General features: G+C 32.0%; 1 protein-coding gene across 1 annotated transcript; it reads left to right on the top strand.

Moving 5' to 3' along the window:
- Window positions 1–2,861: 2,861 nt before the first annotated feature.
- LOC132715464 (carbonic anhydrase 1-like) lies at window positions 2,862–14,773 on the top strand. The gene is made up of 8 exons (XM_060698467.1): window positions 2,862–3,042; window positions 6,392–6,421; window positions 7,422–7,595; window positions 11,403–11,551; window positions 12,073–12,165; window positions 12,475–12,538; window positions 12,843–13,000; window positions 13,164–14,773. The coding sequence occupies exons 1-8, from the start codon at window positions 2,973–2,975 to the stop codon at window positions 13,404–13,406; spliced, it is 981 nt and encodes a 326-aa protein (XP_060554450.1). The 5' UTR covers window positions 2,862–2,972; the 3' UTR covers window positions 13,407–14,773.
- Window positions 14,774–15,676: the final 903 nt, after the last annotated feature.

The raw sequence follows: 15,676 nt of genomic DNA, 5'->3' as shown, positions 1-15,676 counted from the left end.
GGAATGTTGAATAAACTTCATCATCATATGATAGGATGAGATAATGTAGGATGAATATTTTTTTTTTCTGAAATGATAGTTAAATTTCCTCGACTTTTATCATTGTTCTTTGCAAATACTGCATATGTTATTTCCGATTCTGTGAATTCCACCCTTTATCTTGAATACAATATTCTTCATTTTCGTCAATTTCATCTCCATTTGATTCTGGTCGTACACCTTATAAATTACTAAAACAAATTTTCTAAATGTAGAAAATTAACAGGGTCAGAGGAATTGTTTCTGTTTTACGATTCAACTATCTTCCAGAACGATTTTAAATTAGCTTTATCGAGAATATATTTGTAATGCGATTGCCCTCTAAGCGTTTATGTCTTATATACGTTTCATTTGTATTTATAACCGTTTCTGATACATGTATGTATGAAAAACAACTCATTCATTTTCAGAATTTTGATTTCGCAGGACTTTATTTTTGCTTTGTAAAAATGCTTCTTTGCGCCTGTAAACATTCAGCATCAAACCATTTTTTTTGGGTTTGGTATAAAATTTAGATTTTATAACTGGGTCAGTTTTCAATGTAAATCTTAAGATGATTTTATCCTTACATGGCTTTTTTTCCAAAGCTAAAGATATAATATTCCCAATTCTTCAGAAGAACTTAAAAAACATCTTTTAAAAATTCTTAACTTAAATATCTAATGACTAAGATTATTGGACGTTTAAAAGGTCATCGTAAATGTTTTTTTTTATGATTATAAACTAAGATGATCAAATTATATGAATAAAAATTAAAAGGGCCAGAATACAGCTGCATGTTTTATACTGAGCCGGGAACCTCACATGGGAACAATGCGCATACACCGCCTCAAACGAGACAGTCTGATATGATAGCTTACATTACATATAGAATCACATCTATGATATGAGCCGCGCCATGACAAAACCAGCGTACTGCGTTTGCGACCAGCATGGATCCATACCAGCCTGCGCATCCGCGCAGTCTGATCAGGATCCATGCTGTTCGCTTACAAACACTATATAACAAGTAGAGACACTGATAGCGAACAGCATGTATCCTGATCAGACTGCGCGGTCGCAAACCCATTATGTTGGTTCTGTCATTTCTTATTTTATGTAATATTGTAATTTGCCGGATGACCGATCATTTTAGATGACCATCGGTATATCATTTTTAACTACCTTTAAGGTATTTGATACACTCTAGATCTCACCAAGCATTAACTCATTGAAAACCTATATATAGGACAAATGTAGTTATATCTTCGATGGGCAAGTTAGATAAATATATAAAGGTACTTTTGAACACAAAGGTCTTGTGGAAAATATATGGGTAACTGGGTAACAATACAGTCCAATATAGTCCACTCTAACATAGCGCCAAAATCATCTTTTCTTCTTTAATATATGACTTTAATAATATGTATGTAAAGGTCATTCACCATTGTTTTAAAGTACTATGTTAATATCATATACGAACGTCCGTGTCGGTTTCGAATATCTATCAAAAATTACGAACAGTTAAAAAGGACCAAGACATATTACTAGAACCATTTTGCACTAAGAATATAAGACATGTTATATTATGTGTTAATATATATTACTTACAAGGGAAGATATTTGTTAAAATTTCATATCCTGATTCAGTTTCCTGTACTGACTTTTGTCTGTTTTGTCTGGCACTATTTAATTCAGCAACACCATTTAGGTTTATTGAATAAAATATATAAACATGCTTATAGCAAAATTAACTTGTTTAATATACTTCCTATAGTTTCTTCATTTTTTACATAGCAAAAGAAGGGGCATCTAATATAATGAACAGTATTTCTTTCAAACTTTGCATGCGCTAAAAATAAAGGATGAAGGTTCGATAGAAGAACCGATACCGGTAGAAAATAAGTAACCTAAACCAGCTCTGATGTTGATATGTTATATTTCTCCATTTTCCTCTTTTGTTTACATGCGCTAGTTTAATGTTTCCTTTGTCTAATTAAAAATGAAGAAACTATAGAAATACCTGAAAACAAGTGATCCATCGGAAGCATTAAAAACAGCAAAATTACATGAAAATTGCAGATTCGGTTTGATTGAGTCTATACATGAGGGATAATGAAAAAGTGCAACATCCCTCAGGCCCCTAGCTAGTACCGACTTGAGCGGTAATTAATCAATTCTCAACACTAGAACGTGCTGGACTCAAAGATTCCGAAGGACTAAAACAATAACACTAAAGTGAAGAATGGGGAAACTTTTTACGGATGCCACACATCACTTGACACCTGCTGTGGTGATGTATAAATATCTGGAAACAAGTGAGCCCCCGGAAGCAGTACAAAACAGCAAAATTACATAAAATTGCATAGAAAGTGTCTTTAAAAAACGTGATCTCTTTGCTGAAGATAAAGTAGAAGTATTTCGTACAATATGTATTGGCATTCTACATTTCTAGTTTAAAAAGGAATAGAAAAATATTTAAATCACAGTACATATCGTGCATTTATATTATGTAAATCATTACATAGCATTTTGACTTGTAGATACCCATGCATAATGAAATGATAAAATAAAATTTGAAAACTTGCAAAATTTGTTTTTGATTTTATTGGCATTTTAAGATGTGTCTCTGTGAATTTCATACGGCATGTCTACACATTGCAATTATACTGTTGTAGTAAAGTTTTGGCATAAATTACCTGGTACCCCGGTCTAGACTTCATACCAATTTCACACAGTTTCGGCCATGCATTAACCAAATAGCGCAAAATTGAAGATCCTATCTCATATAGATATGCCATATATGGATCATATTTAGGTCACCTTTGCAATATAAAATGCTGCTCTACGAACTGAAAGGCCGGTAAACTTTCAGCGTTTTCTCGGCGGGCACCTTATAATTTTACGGAATTTAATTTCTTTCCGCTTTGGAGAAGAAGTTGTTCTGCATTAGCATGTGTCGTCTGCTTTTTGTCGTCTGTTTAGCAATGTCTGGAATCATCACAAAAGTGAACTGCAGTGCAGGTTAGACATTTTTTTTGATATTTGAGTTTTTTAGAAACTGAATATTGAGATATGTTTTACTTTGACATGTTATTATTTATTCTACAATCTCTAACTTGATTATAGAAATGATTATGACAAATATCAATTAATATCGTTATGTATTATATACCTTTAAATGAAATATTGAGAAATATTGATGAAATAAATGAATATTTCAAGTGAATCATCTTTTCCGTATTTCACTGGTGTCTTGCCAGACTAATTCAGCAATACACAAAATTAAAGGGGAAGTCTTTCAAATCGCAACAGTAATTAGTTCTATTTTCTGCCTCACAGTCGAATGATATATGTGATTATGTGATGAGTCTGTGTGTATGATGATGCGTTTTTTTTATCAACATTTTATAAAATATTTTTATCAGTTACATAACTGTAGTAATAAAGGAAACTCTTGATGGACGTATTTTTTGCAGCTGGTTAACAAGTATTAAGTTAGAATTCATTAACGTGTTCTAAAAATTATGTTCAGATACTGATTTCAACACAGATATATATTGTATATATATTTGCGACGTTACTAGCGGGAAAAAGTGACGAATAAGAATGTCGATGTGACATTACAAATATTTTACCTACAGAATATTTTAAATCTTTAGAATAAAAAGTATAAAATATTTCATAACTCATGATTATTTTGCTTGGCGAATAAAAGTTCTATGAAAACTATAACATAGACAAGTTTGTTGTCTATTAAATTTAACTAAAAGTAATGAAGAATTGTTTCATTTTCAGTTATTATTTTATATTGCTTGATTGTATCAACCTGTCAATTGCATACTGATTTTACCGTCAATGCACACAATATATAAATCTTCGATATATTTTCGGTACGTTCCCTGAGAGATACGCTGTAATTTATTACTTAATTTGATATGTGTCAAAAGGACAAACTACGGTTTCATAATTTTTGAGTGCCCCACGTGTTCTAAGATCGAGACCGAGTAGCTATATAGGTCAATGTTTTTTCTTATTTTATATTGTTTTATTTTGATATTTTGCTCTTGTTTTGGTAAAGTCTATACTCTTTTTAAATACATGTAATAAATGTTTAAAATGAACTGGAATAAAAACAATAAATGGCATTTCAATACAGTAAAATACAAATCGAGACAAGACGGTGTTTCTAAATTGCTTCATATCCGTTTAGACAATTATGCAAGCACTTCCATTAAAATATACTGCAAAAATAAAGAAAGCGTGGGTAAAAAAAATGGCAACAGTAGGGATCGGACCCCAGACATCTCACATATCAGACAATCACTCAAACGACTGTTCTATTGCGGATGAAACGACTACATTTACATTAAGCTGGTCTGACTTTCAAAACATTAGAAATATACTCCATATCAATTATCATAAAACCGAATAGATCGAATATTTCAATGAGTGCTTAAATGTCTTCATAATAGACAGGCCAATAAAATCAGACGATAACATAAAAAGTACATTATATATTTTGTAGTTATTAAAACTAAAAAGTGTTACGTTATACATGGATATATACACACTATAGTTTTTTATAGCCGGTCTCCTTCGGAAATAGGTTAGTTTATTTTTAACCAAATATAATATCAATATACTATTATTTACACAATTTAATTTTGACACTGGATAAAAATCGCACTTTCAATGAATTCATTTAGTATTTAACACATGTACATTGTAAAAATGGAAATAAACTGCTCGAACCAGATCTAGTTAATTGACAGAAATCCTACTTGATCTGTACTCACCGATTTTTTTGTTGGGGGTGGAGTGGGGGGTTGGGGGGTTCCTTTTTTGTTATAATGACGAAACGTATATCATTCCTAAACGAGCATGAGTGAATGAGCTTGTTACAACACTGTCACGTTGTTAAATGAATATAATCTATAACAATATCTCCTAGTTAATGATACATGTGATTGAAATTAAACACCTTAAGGGGACAGTTTAATATTGGTCAGCTTTTACAAAAATCAAATGCTCCGAGATAGAAATGTAACAATTTAAGATTAAATGACCCGACTGTAACTAGAAGATATTGGGCGTGTCTCTGACTTAGTGGGTTCTTTTTTTTTGTTAAAATTTTTGACAAATGATTGTTTAACAAAGATTCAAGCAAAGTCTACTACAGTAAATGCTATGACATATTCATGGAAAGTACATCATTCCTGACGTCTAAAACTTACAGATTTCGGAACAGGTTACATGTGCTTGATTTTTTTATCAGAGAATTTTGTACGAGTTATGTTTCGTTTCCTTTTATGAAATGATAAAACATTGTACGGCAACATAAACGTCAAAATAAATTAATAAATGTACATTATATTTAATATTTATGAATTGTATACATTGTATATAAAATAATCAAGTACTTGATTTATGCTTATATAATTATATTATTCTCAACATATTTAGAATAAATGCTTAAAAATATTTTATTGCTATTTCTTGACTAAAGGTGAACAATTTACATAGAACGTGTACAGTTCACATTTATTAAAAGCTGAATGTATATTGATGTAAGTCCAAAAATGTACGTTTCATTGTACCCTCGGCTACAATACATGAATAAATTTCTGCCAGGCTTTTAAAGAAACAAGATCATTTAAAACGACTTCTACCTTTTGGAATTCACTATATAATTTTGTGTGTGAAAATTTTGCGTTCTTCCAAACGGGTTACCGATAGCAACTATATGTATATACAAAATGTACATGCATATACGTTTCATACCTTAAACAAAACATTAGATGTACGAAGCCGTATACTATGAAAACAATAATTAGGTAGGACAATTTTCGGACATGAATTCATGAATTGGTAATGAAGATACAGAAAAAATACTGTCCCCCAAGGGTAGATGTAAATGGCATATCTAATTCAGCAACACGATAGACTGACATGTAAGTGTCAAATAAACAAATTTAGTGCACAAATATCAGTTTTAATCAGTAATTAACAATCAATTGAATCAGTGAATGCCAATTCTCTGTCATTTGATTTACGTAAGATAGCAAGAATATCTAAACGGAGTATGGCGGCCAGAAAATGTCGCCCAGTACGTCATATCCGGGAAGTTATAATAATTAATCACAGATTTCATTGTTCACGATGCCGTGGATCAAATACCACTTTAACTGATTCTTTTAAACATTTTATATTTTTATTTTTCAGTCGTTCAGGTCTTTTTTAGTTTAAAAAAAAGAAAAAAAAAGAAAAAAAAACAGAAAAAAAACCAAACAAACCAAAAAGTTAAAAATCACAAATGATTGATTAAAACATGGTATGTCTATGTTTATTTACATATATATCTATATTTCAGGAAAGGTCTGGACCTACAGAGGTAAACTTGGTGAGTATTTATAGTCATGAACCATTTTCTTATCATCATTGTCAGAAATTAGAGCCATATGTTCAGTGAACTGAGGTGTGCGAATGGCAAAACACTTTTCATTTTCCGGGTTTCCACCAGAACTTCGCATCGAACTATACAGAAGAATTCTTCTTATTTTATCCAAATCATTCCGTTGATGAAAGCAATAAAGAGATGTGATATTTTTCAGTAGGAAAAAATTACCGTAGAAATAAAGATAAACTCTATGTTTAAATCAAAAATCAAAATTTCCTGTGTATTAACCAATAATAGGATGCTACGTCATTGTGTACCTGCAAAAAAAAGATATGTTTTAATTCTAAGAAATCGTTAGAATTTCCAAAAAATATGTAGCGCACTGAAATTGACTCAAGTACCTGATTTAAAAAAGTTAAACTTTAAACGTTTTTAAAATCATATCAATTACTAAGCCAATCTTGGTGCGCTACATTATTTTTTGATATTCTTAAGATTTCTTTGAATAAAAATATATTTTACCTCCCAATGGAAAATGTCTGATGCAGGTGGGCGATGACGTAGTATCGTCTATGATAATAAGTGGGTTAGCCAGCCCATCTGTACTTCTGATAATCTAGATTACTAAAATGCTTTATTACACTCGTGCGCTGTAGTATATGTGAAAAAAGAACGTTTTTGTACGTTTTTCATATTTTTATTGATTAACTTATGGTCAGTTAGACTTTGCATTATTTTGCGGAAGGCATGTACAGAAAAAAAACCTGACTCTTCCTCAGGCTATATTATCCCGTATGTCCCGTCAGCAACTTGTTAAACTTCTAAATCTCTGATATTTCAAATGTTTATGCCCCTAATAGCTTTTTGAAGCTAAAATGAATACAAGCATTTATTCTTTTTGAAGTATTTCAGAACGTTTTTACTGATATTAGATAGCAAATAAGTAAATCAATCACATTATTAACCTCTTGGCGAACCTGTCAACTTAGTTTTGTATTTTTAGGTCCTGACCACTGGCATCTGGACTACCCTCACTGTGGCGGCGTGAAACAATCTCCCATAAGTATTCAAACTAATGAAGCTATTGTTGATGTCAACAGACTCAAACCAATTGTCTTAAAAAACTACGGTTCTGTTCCCAATAACAACTACACTATTGAAAACAATGGACATACAGGTACGTTAATTGTAGTGACTGGTTTCTTTATATAAAAAGTAATATGTTTTCCACACAGAGATTTAGAGAGTGGAGCCCCAAACGCCTTAATTTCCAAATAAAATGTATATTTGTCAATTCCAGCTCATATACTTATCATATATATCAATACAACTTATACGCTGTTTTGAAAAAAATCGTATTTCAACGTCTATTACATATTATCCCAAAACAACCTTTTTTCAATCACAACCTATATTCGAACTCATTCTTAATTCTGCGGCGCTGATATCATGTCAGACTAAATTGCATAAAGTCGCATGTTGCATTAACTTCTTCTCCTGCAGAAATCACAGTATATAAACGATTTGAACCCCAACCGGATCTTGTGAGAAGAATTCAGCATCTAAACGTACAATCAGGCGTAATGACACATTAAACTATTAAAAATCGGCTTGAATTTAATATGTTACGGTATGTTAACATTTGATTCATATTAAGAGATAATTTATCTTTGCTTAAATATACAACCATAACCTTCTTCGTAAAATATATGCGCATAAAACGCTGTGCTCTTCGCCTCATATTTTGTTTATGTCAACACACGCCGATTACACAAGCAAATGTATGCCTAAAATTGTTTTATTTCACTATAACTCATATCTGAATCTTAACTTTATTGTCTTAACCTCATGTTACCGGACAGACACTTGTGAAAATATCTTTGAATATTGATAAAACATAGTAAATAATAGAGGCGACATTTCTGATAACTGTACCCGTCTTGCTAAAACAATTTTAATGATCTGTACCCTACTTGTGTTTTCACTGAACCATTACTTGCGAGTCACTTTTGATGATTTTTATTGTGTTTTTGTCGTATGTTCTTAATTTTGATGTGCAGAATATGAAGTTATTGTGTCACAAGAGAAGGGTACATGTTTTAGTTCTATGTAAGTAACTAAAACTGCATATGAATGGAGGTGCTTCGTCATGTTTTCACTGTCTACGAAAATACCGGCATGAAGTGGCTGTTTATACGAATCAGAAAGACAATTGTTTCTTGAAAGGAATAATTAACTAACGACATTGTTGTTAGTTTTGACGTGACCGTTATATAACGTCACGTATAAAAAAAACTCGAAATGTCATTACAAGATTTTTTTGCAGATTACTTATTTCAACATGTTGAAAGCTTTTCACCTACTGTTGATTTCATTCTGCCTTTTTAAACACTGTTTTATATTCTCAGAAATTAATTGACTTTCTTTTTCTGACATGTACGACTTTTATTCTTGTATATCTTTCCTTTCATAGACGTCGACAATTTTGGCATCTTTTTAAACGGAGAATATTCGGGAAATTTTGAAATTTTAATTGTCAGTGTTTCAGCTATTGGTGTTATAAACTTCTTTTTTTTCGTTTACGTTATTGGCTGTGACGCTGAAATTTTTTAAGTAGAAAATTTTATTCTTCTTATTTTCAAGTTGCAGTCTGGATGGCGAATAATTAGAGGTCAATGATGTCATTGAAATTCGTAGTCTTTACTGAACAGTATATGCAGTTGTATTCTTGCATGGTGATGCGAAAGAAAAATATACATAGCATATTTTCTTAAACAAATGATTAACAATAGTATCAGTTAAACCAATTCTCGGTAAATACCTTATATCCCACCTTATATACTAAAATTCTATTATAATCATTATATTTTCTGGCAATAATTGATACAAAATCGCAATGAACGTAAACTTTTCCTCCAATAAATCTTTAAAAATACTCACAAGTCAGGGTACAGATAAAATTCGTAAACTCACAAGTAGGGTTCACAATCACCAGCAAGTAACGTTCAGTTTACGGAAATGACCTCCTTGGTGAAACTCTTAAATTCTAGTTCAAGATACAGCAATATTTTATGCATATGACTAAATTATCGTTTGTTATTGATTAATTTAGTAGTCCGATATCAAAATTCAATGTTTAACTAAATCAACATTGGAATAAGACGGATTTTTGTTCGTGTTCAGTGTTGATCACATGAAAGCTGTTCGTGAGTTTCGATTATTTTATAGCCTTCTTGCTAACGTTTATGTTTTGCATAACTTAGACGTTTAATAAAGTTTCTCTCTTATAATATAAATATAGATTTATTAACCTAACGTCCATCAGTATCAATATAAATACCAATATCGTAAACAAGTGAAGTGGCAGAATATGGCTGACACTAAAATCTTCTCACAAGATCCGGTTGGGGTTCAAATCGTTTATATACTGTGGAAATGCCATACTAGTACTTGATTTTAATTGTTAGATATTATCAGAAAAAAACACAATAAGAAACTGTTTGTTTCAAGTGTAACAATGTAAATTGTTACACTTTATAACTATCTTAAAATAGTCACTTGTTTAAAATGGTTCATGCAAGTTTTTTTTATGAAGTATTGCCTATGGAGTTTTACTATTTACCTCATTGAAAAATAAGTAGTTAGATAATGTACTATTAAAAATAAATGGAGGCCCTTATTAATAAAATCTTAATCTGTTATCAAGTTATTTCAATAGATCTTTTGTAAGTGATAACAGCTGACAGATCTAGACAAGTTTCCATATTTGGTAATATTATAAAGTGATGAAGGTAAAATGACCGTCATGGTTGGATGCATTTATCAGTCAGTCAGTTCAAGTTTATTTATACTCGGCGCCGGTATAACCATCTGTCCGAGAATATAGCATCCGTGCCGGTCCACTAGGGTAGTCACATCGGGGACGTCTTTTTCAAGCTGAATCTTCCTGAAGCCTATTCTTCGTTCGTTGGTGGTAGAGGAGTACGACAATACTGGCCAGGCATCAAGTTCCATACTGGACGATAACAAAAACGGCTCTCATTAGCGCCAACCCTCCAGAGTTAGTCACGACAGGTCAACCAATCACCTCTGGTACTTAAGATGACTTGACCTTGACCTGCCGTGTGCCTTCTCCGCGACGTGCACGCCTCTGGAGGGATTTGGAGAAGTATGCGTTTATCTTTTTACTCCCCCCAATTTAGCGTACTATGATGTGACACCTTCAACTGCCTTTTGTGCACATGAGCAGATGCCCTATCAATGCAGTGTAGTGTAAATTACGTTATAACATTTAGTGTAAGTTTTTAAAAATCTTGAAAAAGCTGTTGGAATTCGTTGAATAGACAGACTGTTGTGAACTACAGTCATTTGTAGCCTTGATTTATCTTAAACAAATTCTCCTGTTGTTTGAAATTAGGTTGAAATATTCCTATGTATGACCAGAGTGGGTCATATCGTGTTTTCTAAGCAAGATCAAGCCTAGTTGACAATGTACAAACCTTAAAATGAATGAATGATGATAGATGCATAAATAGCTAAAATGAATTTAAAGCATCATTTCCCCTTCAATTTATTATTAGCTAAGAGCCCAAGAACAGCTTAACTGATTGAATATTGATTGCTCTAGGATGTATTACAATTATTAATAACCTTGAAATATGAATTTCAAGTGTCTGCATTGTGTGTTCCCATACTCTAGTGTAATATATGAACTGTAGATACATATCAAAAGATGTCGAATCCTGAAATAAACACATAATTTCAACATCAATCTATATAAACTAGGATCTCAGACACTTACGTTTCAACAGACTTTAAATGGTGCCATTTATATTCTTACGACATGTTTATTTTGGTTTATAATAGTACAAATGTACAATTAAAGTTACGCATTTCCTTAAAGTAAACACGACATCTCGATTCAATATTGATAATTTGTTAACTTCCCTTATCAATGCATTTTATTCTCTTATTACATTTACAGTAAAGGTAACCTTAAACGAGGACTACAATGAAATAAGTGGCGGTGGACTTCCAGGAACGTTTGTGGCCAGTCAATTCCATTTTCATTGGGGCACGACAGACAAACGAGGTTCTGAACATGACGTGAACAGAATTCACTTTCCAATGGAGGTAGGGCGGTGATGTATATTCTCTGTCGCCCTGAAATCTTTTCTCGTCGTGTTTTCATTATTGTGTTTTCATTGTTGTTTTCTTTATTGTTGTTTCCCCCTTATTTTTTTCAAGTCATGTAATACTTTTTTCTGACATTATTAGGAGTGAAGTGAAGTGCTGTATGGCGGCTATAAATCTTGCATACGTTACTTCATTGTTTCAATATATAGATTTAAATTTTTTCCTGCTCTTCGGAATCATTGCTCCCAATACTTTTATTGTGTTGTAGATTGAATACAGCTTTAACCAGTGTGAGGGATATAAGACTTTCAAACATCTCTAAATCAATCAGAATATGCAATGTCCACTTTAAACAATTGTTTTTATTGCTCTCTGGAGATCTCCTGTTTTCCAAACTTTGATGTGAGGTTTCTTGAATAATCTTTTCTTTGTATTTTCTTTATTTTTGAAATTAAAGTCATTGTACATATTTAACCACCACAAGTAAATAAAACGTTAACTGGTTTTGTACTTTTCAGATGCATATAGTTCATTTTAATAAGAAATACGACAACATATCAACAGCAGTGGACAAAGATGATGGATTGGCCGTCCTCGGCTTCTTCTTTCAGGTAAACGAGTTTTAAGAAGATATGTTTTTACGAATGCAAAACTAATTTGACATTAAAATTGCTTAAAAGTTAATATGTCACGGTTGTGTGATCAAACAAGGTTGTACTCGTATTTAAATTTTGAAATACAACATTTAATCATTGCATGTTATACAGTACAACGGTGGTAGCTGTTGCAACAATACGATACACTATTTCTTATGCTGGTGACACTTTCTTTGATCATGACTTTACTGAAGTCGTAAAAAATAACAATAAGTCAATAAAATAGTAAAATAATTTTAAACATTTTATTAATTATTCTTGTAGATTGGCCGTTACAACAAGCATATGCACGAAGTAATTCGCCATTTTAAACAGATCAAATATAAAGGTAACCTTTAACAGAGTGTTAAACATATTAAAGACGGAATATTTTGTAAAAACATATTCATGTATTCAAACATCAAACATAAATATATGGATATCGCAAACTCTATTCAGTTAGAACTGTTCATGACAGGTAATTAAAAATCAATGAAACAGTGGTTGTAACGATTGAGTTTTTTCTATTTTGAAGTAAAATGTGTATGGATATTACACAATTCAACAGTGTCGATAATAAAATACCCTCTTTCTGATTCTTATGACGCCCTTTCTCTAATTATGACTAAATTCACTTAGTGTCTTATCTTCAGGAACACATGTGGATATCAGCCCAGAACCACTAGCAAGATTAGTACCAGATGACTTGTCCAAATTCTTTAGATATGAAGGCAGTTTGACAACCCCTCCTTGTTACGAGAGCGTCACTTGGACTTTATTCAACAAAACCATTGAAATTGCTGAAGAACAGGTAGGAAACACTTTAGGACTTATGTTCTGAATATCATTTAGCTTCACGTTGTTATACCGGCCTTTTATCAATAACACTGTGGCATTTCTTGATATAAATTTTTATCTAAATAAGATAAGATATTTCTGTTTAAAACAAAACGGTTCTTTTTAATATATTTCAGCTACAAGATTTCCGACAAACAATTCTAGAAAACACAGATGGTGACAATGGCATACCCATGGACATTTCAGACGACTTCCGCCCAGCTCAGTGCTTGTTCCGGCGTAGAGTATATGCCAGTCACCCGTCCCTCCGCTACAGTGATCACTTTAACACCGATTTTAATAACTTAAACTCATCGAAAACTGTTGTAGGGCAACTTTCATTTTTGATGCTAGTTTTAACAATGATCAATTTATTATAAAAGCATTTTAATACCATATAGCGACTATGACCTTTTATGAACAGCATCGAGCGATTTTGGTCCACGAGGAATGGCAAAATGTCAGCAACAATACTTCATAAAGTCACGTTTTGATTATAAATTTTTGTTGTTTGTCATGTCAAAAAAGGTATTGGTGTGAAAATTGACTTGTCCTCAATAACAGTAAGAAAATATACTATAACGATAGCATCACGTTAAGTTAAAGGGTTAAAATAATATGTGCATCTCACGGACCGAAATTGTTAAACGAGAATTGTTATGATGACTATTATTGATGACCATGGTATTCTGGCTTTGCTAGATCTATCAAAGATGTAATGACTCCGAATATTTGAAAGTCTTGAACAATTTTGTGGTACGTGTTTAGTCACATACATGTATATGTAATTTTATCATTTGTGTTTTTACATATTTGTCTTGTTGGGGGTCTTAATTCGCTAAATTATTGTTCAAAGTTAGATTATGAAGATCTAATATGATAATGTATGAATACAGAAAACCAAGGCATGCAGACAGATGAGATTGGCCAATAGCATTGCAAAGAAAAACATTTCTTATTAATTGGAGTGTTTATTAGTTAGTTCATTTTATTTTAATTGTACTTATTCAGTACCAATTACACACAATGCATGTTTAGTTAAGGGCTGAGATGACCGTTTGTTGAGTGCTTTTTTAGAACAATGAAAACCATACATAACACTACAATTTGAAAGAGTAAATTTGGCTAAATAGACCATTGTATCGTTACAAAATACAAATACAGCTATAACAACAACTAAGTTTTGTTGTATTGTTCGCTTTTGAATTTACTAAACTTATTCATTCGATGAAAACGTTCACTTTGTTGCCAACGTTTACATTTTGCAAGTTATTCATGGTTTCATAGGTAAAAACCATAAAAACAGATTCAAAGGGATTTAAAGGCCCCCATCAATGCTGAAAATTAAAACCTGAAAATGACATTCACCTACAATATATACTAGTACTAGTAATCTCACAGAATATCAAACTAAATTTTCTACAGAGAATCAGTACACTCTCACCTGTAAAGTTCTAAATGAGACTCAAAATGTAACATCTGTTAAAGACTAAAAAAAAAAGTCATCTGACATAAAACGAGAAAATATTCCCCCACCGTATCTAAAATATACCTATTAGTAAAAAATGAATAAAAATGAAATTGTTTTTACGTACAAGTGTCAGGCAGAAAAGTTCTTATAGTAAATGACATTTCCTTTTTTTAGATATATATTGTCATATCATGACATAAGTACAGTCATTTGGTTATACATTTGAAGTATGGTACTAAGAATAACGGTTATATATCGCAGGTATAAAGACGCATTTACGTTTTCCTCATATAAAAACAAGAGGGAATGGCAGTTACCAGATACTATAAAATATCTTAATATCTTAAATGCTTGCAGCGCTTTGATTTAGTAGATACATGCAACGTAAACTCTTATTGATTAAAATCCACCTGATGACAAAAACGAATAAAAAGAAATTAAATATAGATGCGGAGCGAATGAACCACTCCTTAACTGACTTTATTTTCATTGGCTGTAGTAACTTCCCGCTACAACTACGCATAATCACGGTGTCTAGGGTTTACGCATCATTTTTACGCGTATCGCCCTGTGCGCAGTACCGTATCATTCTTACGCAATCTTCTGAAAAGTGCAAGAGGCTAGTTCAGAAATGCGAAAATTTCTTACTAACTTGATTTTATTTAGACAGTTTGCATACATCACGAAAGTTTTGAATGTTTCATCTGTATGTGCAAAACATTTTGCAACAATATTTAAATTTGTCTATAATACCTGAAACTAATGAAAACACTTTTATACATGTGAAACATTTTGTGTTCTTGATGCGAACATTTTTTTTATCCTGTTCCGAAAGTAAAGTTGTCGGAAAAAGTATCATATGTTAAAAGATCACATAAAGCATTGATACGAGCTGATCACATACCAATTTTATACAAATAATGCAAAATAATGTTGTAAAATCAAGAAAACGTTGATAAACGTGGTACCGCATCATGCAGAACCGTGGCACCGCTTCTTTTTGCGCGGTAATTCTGTGTACTTTAAAATGTGTTTAACAGTTTTTGTTTTGTTTTTTTTGGTTATATTTTTATCGTAGGATGGACAAGAAATGGTAAATGTTTGGTTACTGGTTAGGGTAAGCGGGGCCACCGGTTGCCCATATAGGTGAGTCCTCCAAAAGAGTATTAGTCATTTTAG

This window comes from Ruditapes philippinarum, unplaced genomic scaffold (genome assembly GCF_026571515.1).
Source record: "Ruditapes philippinarum isolate M1 unplaced genomic scaffold, ASM2657151v2 ctg791_1_1_1_1, whole genome shotgun sequence".
In the NCBI taxonomy this organism is placed as follows: Eukaryota; Metazoa; Mollusca; class Bivalvia; order Venerida; family Veneridae; genus Ruditapes; species Ruditapes philippinarum.
The sequence above is the reverse complement of the archived record's forward strand: the minus strand, read 5'-3'. Positions and strand labels throughout refer to the sequence as shown.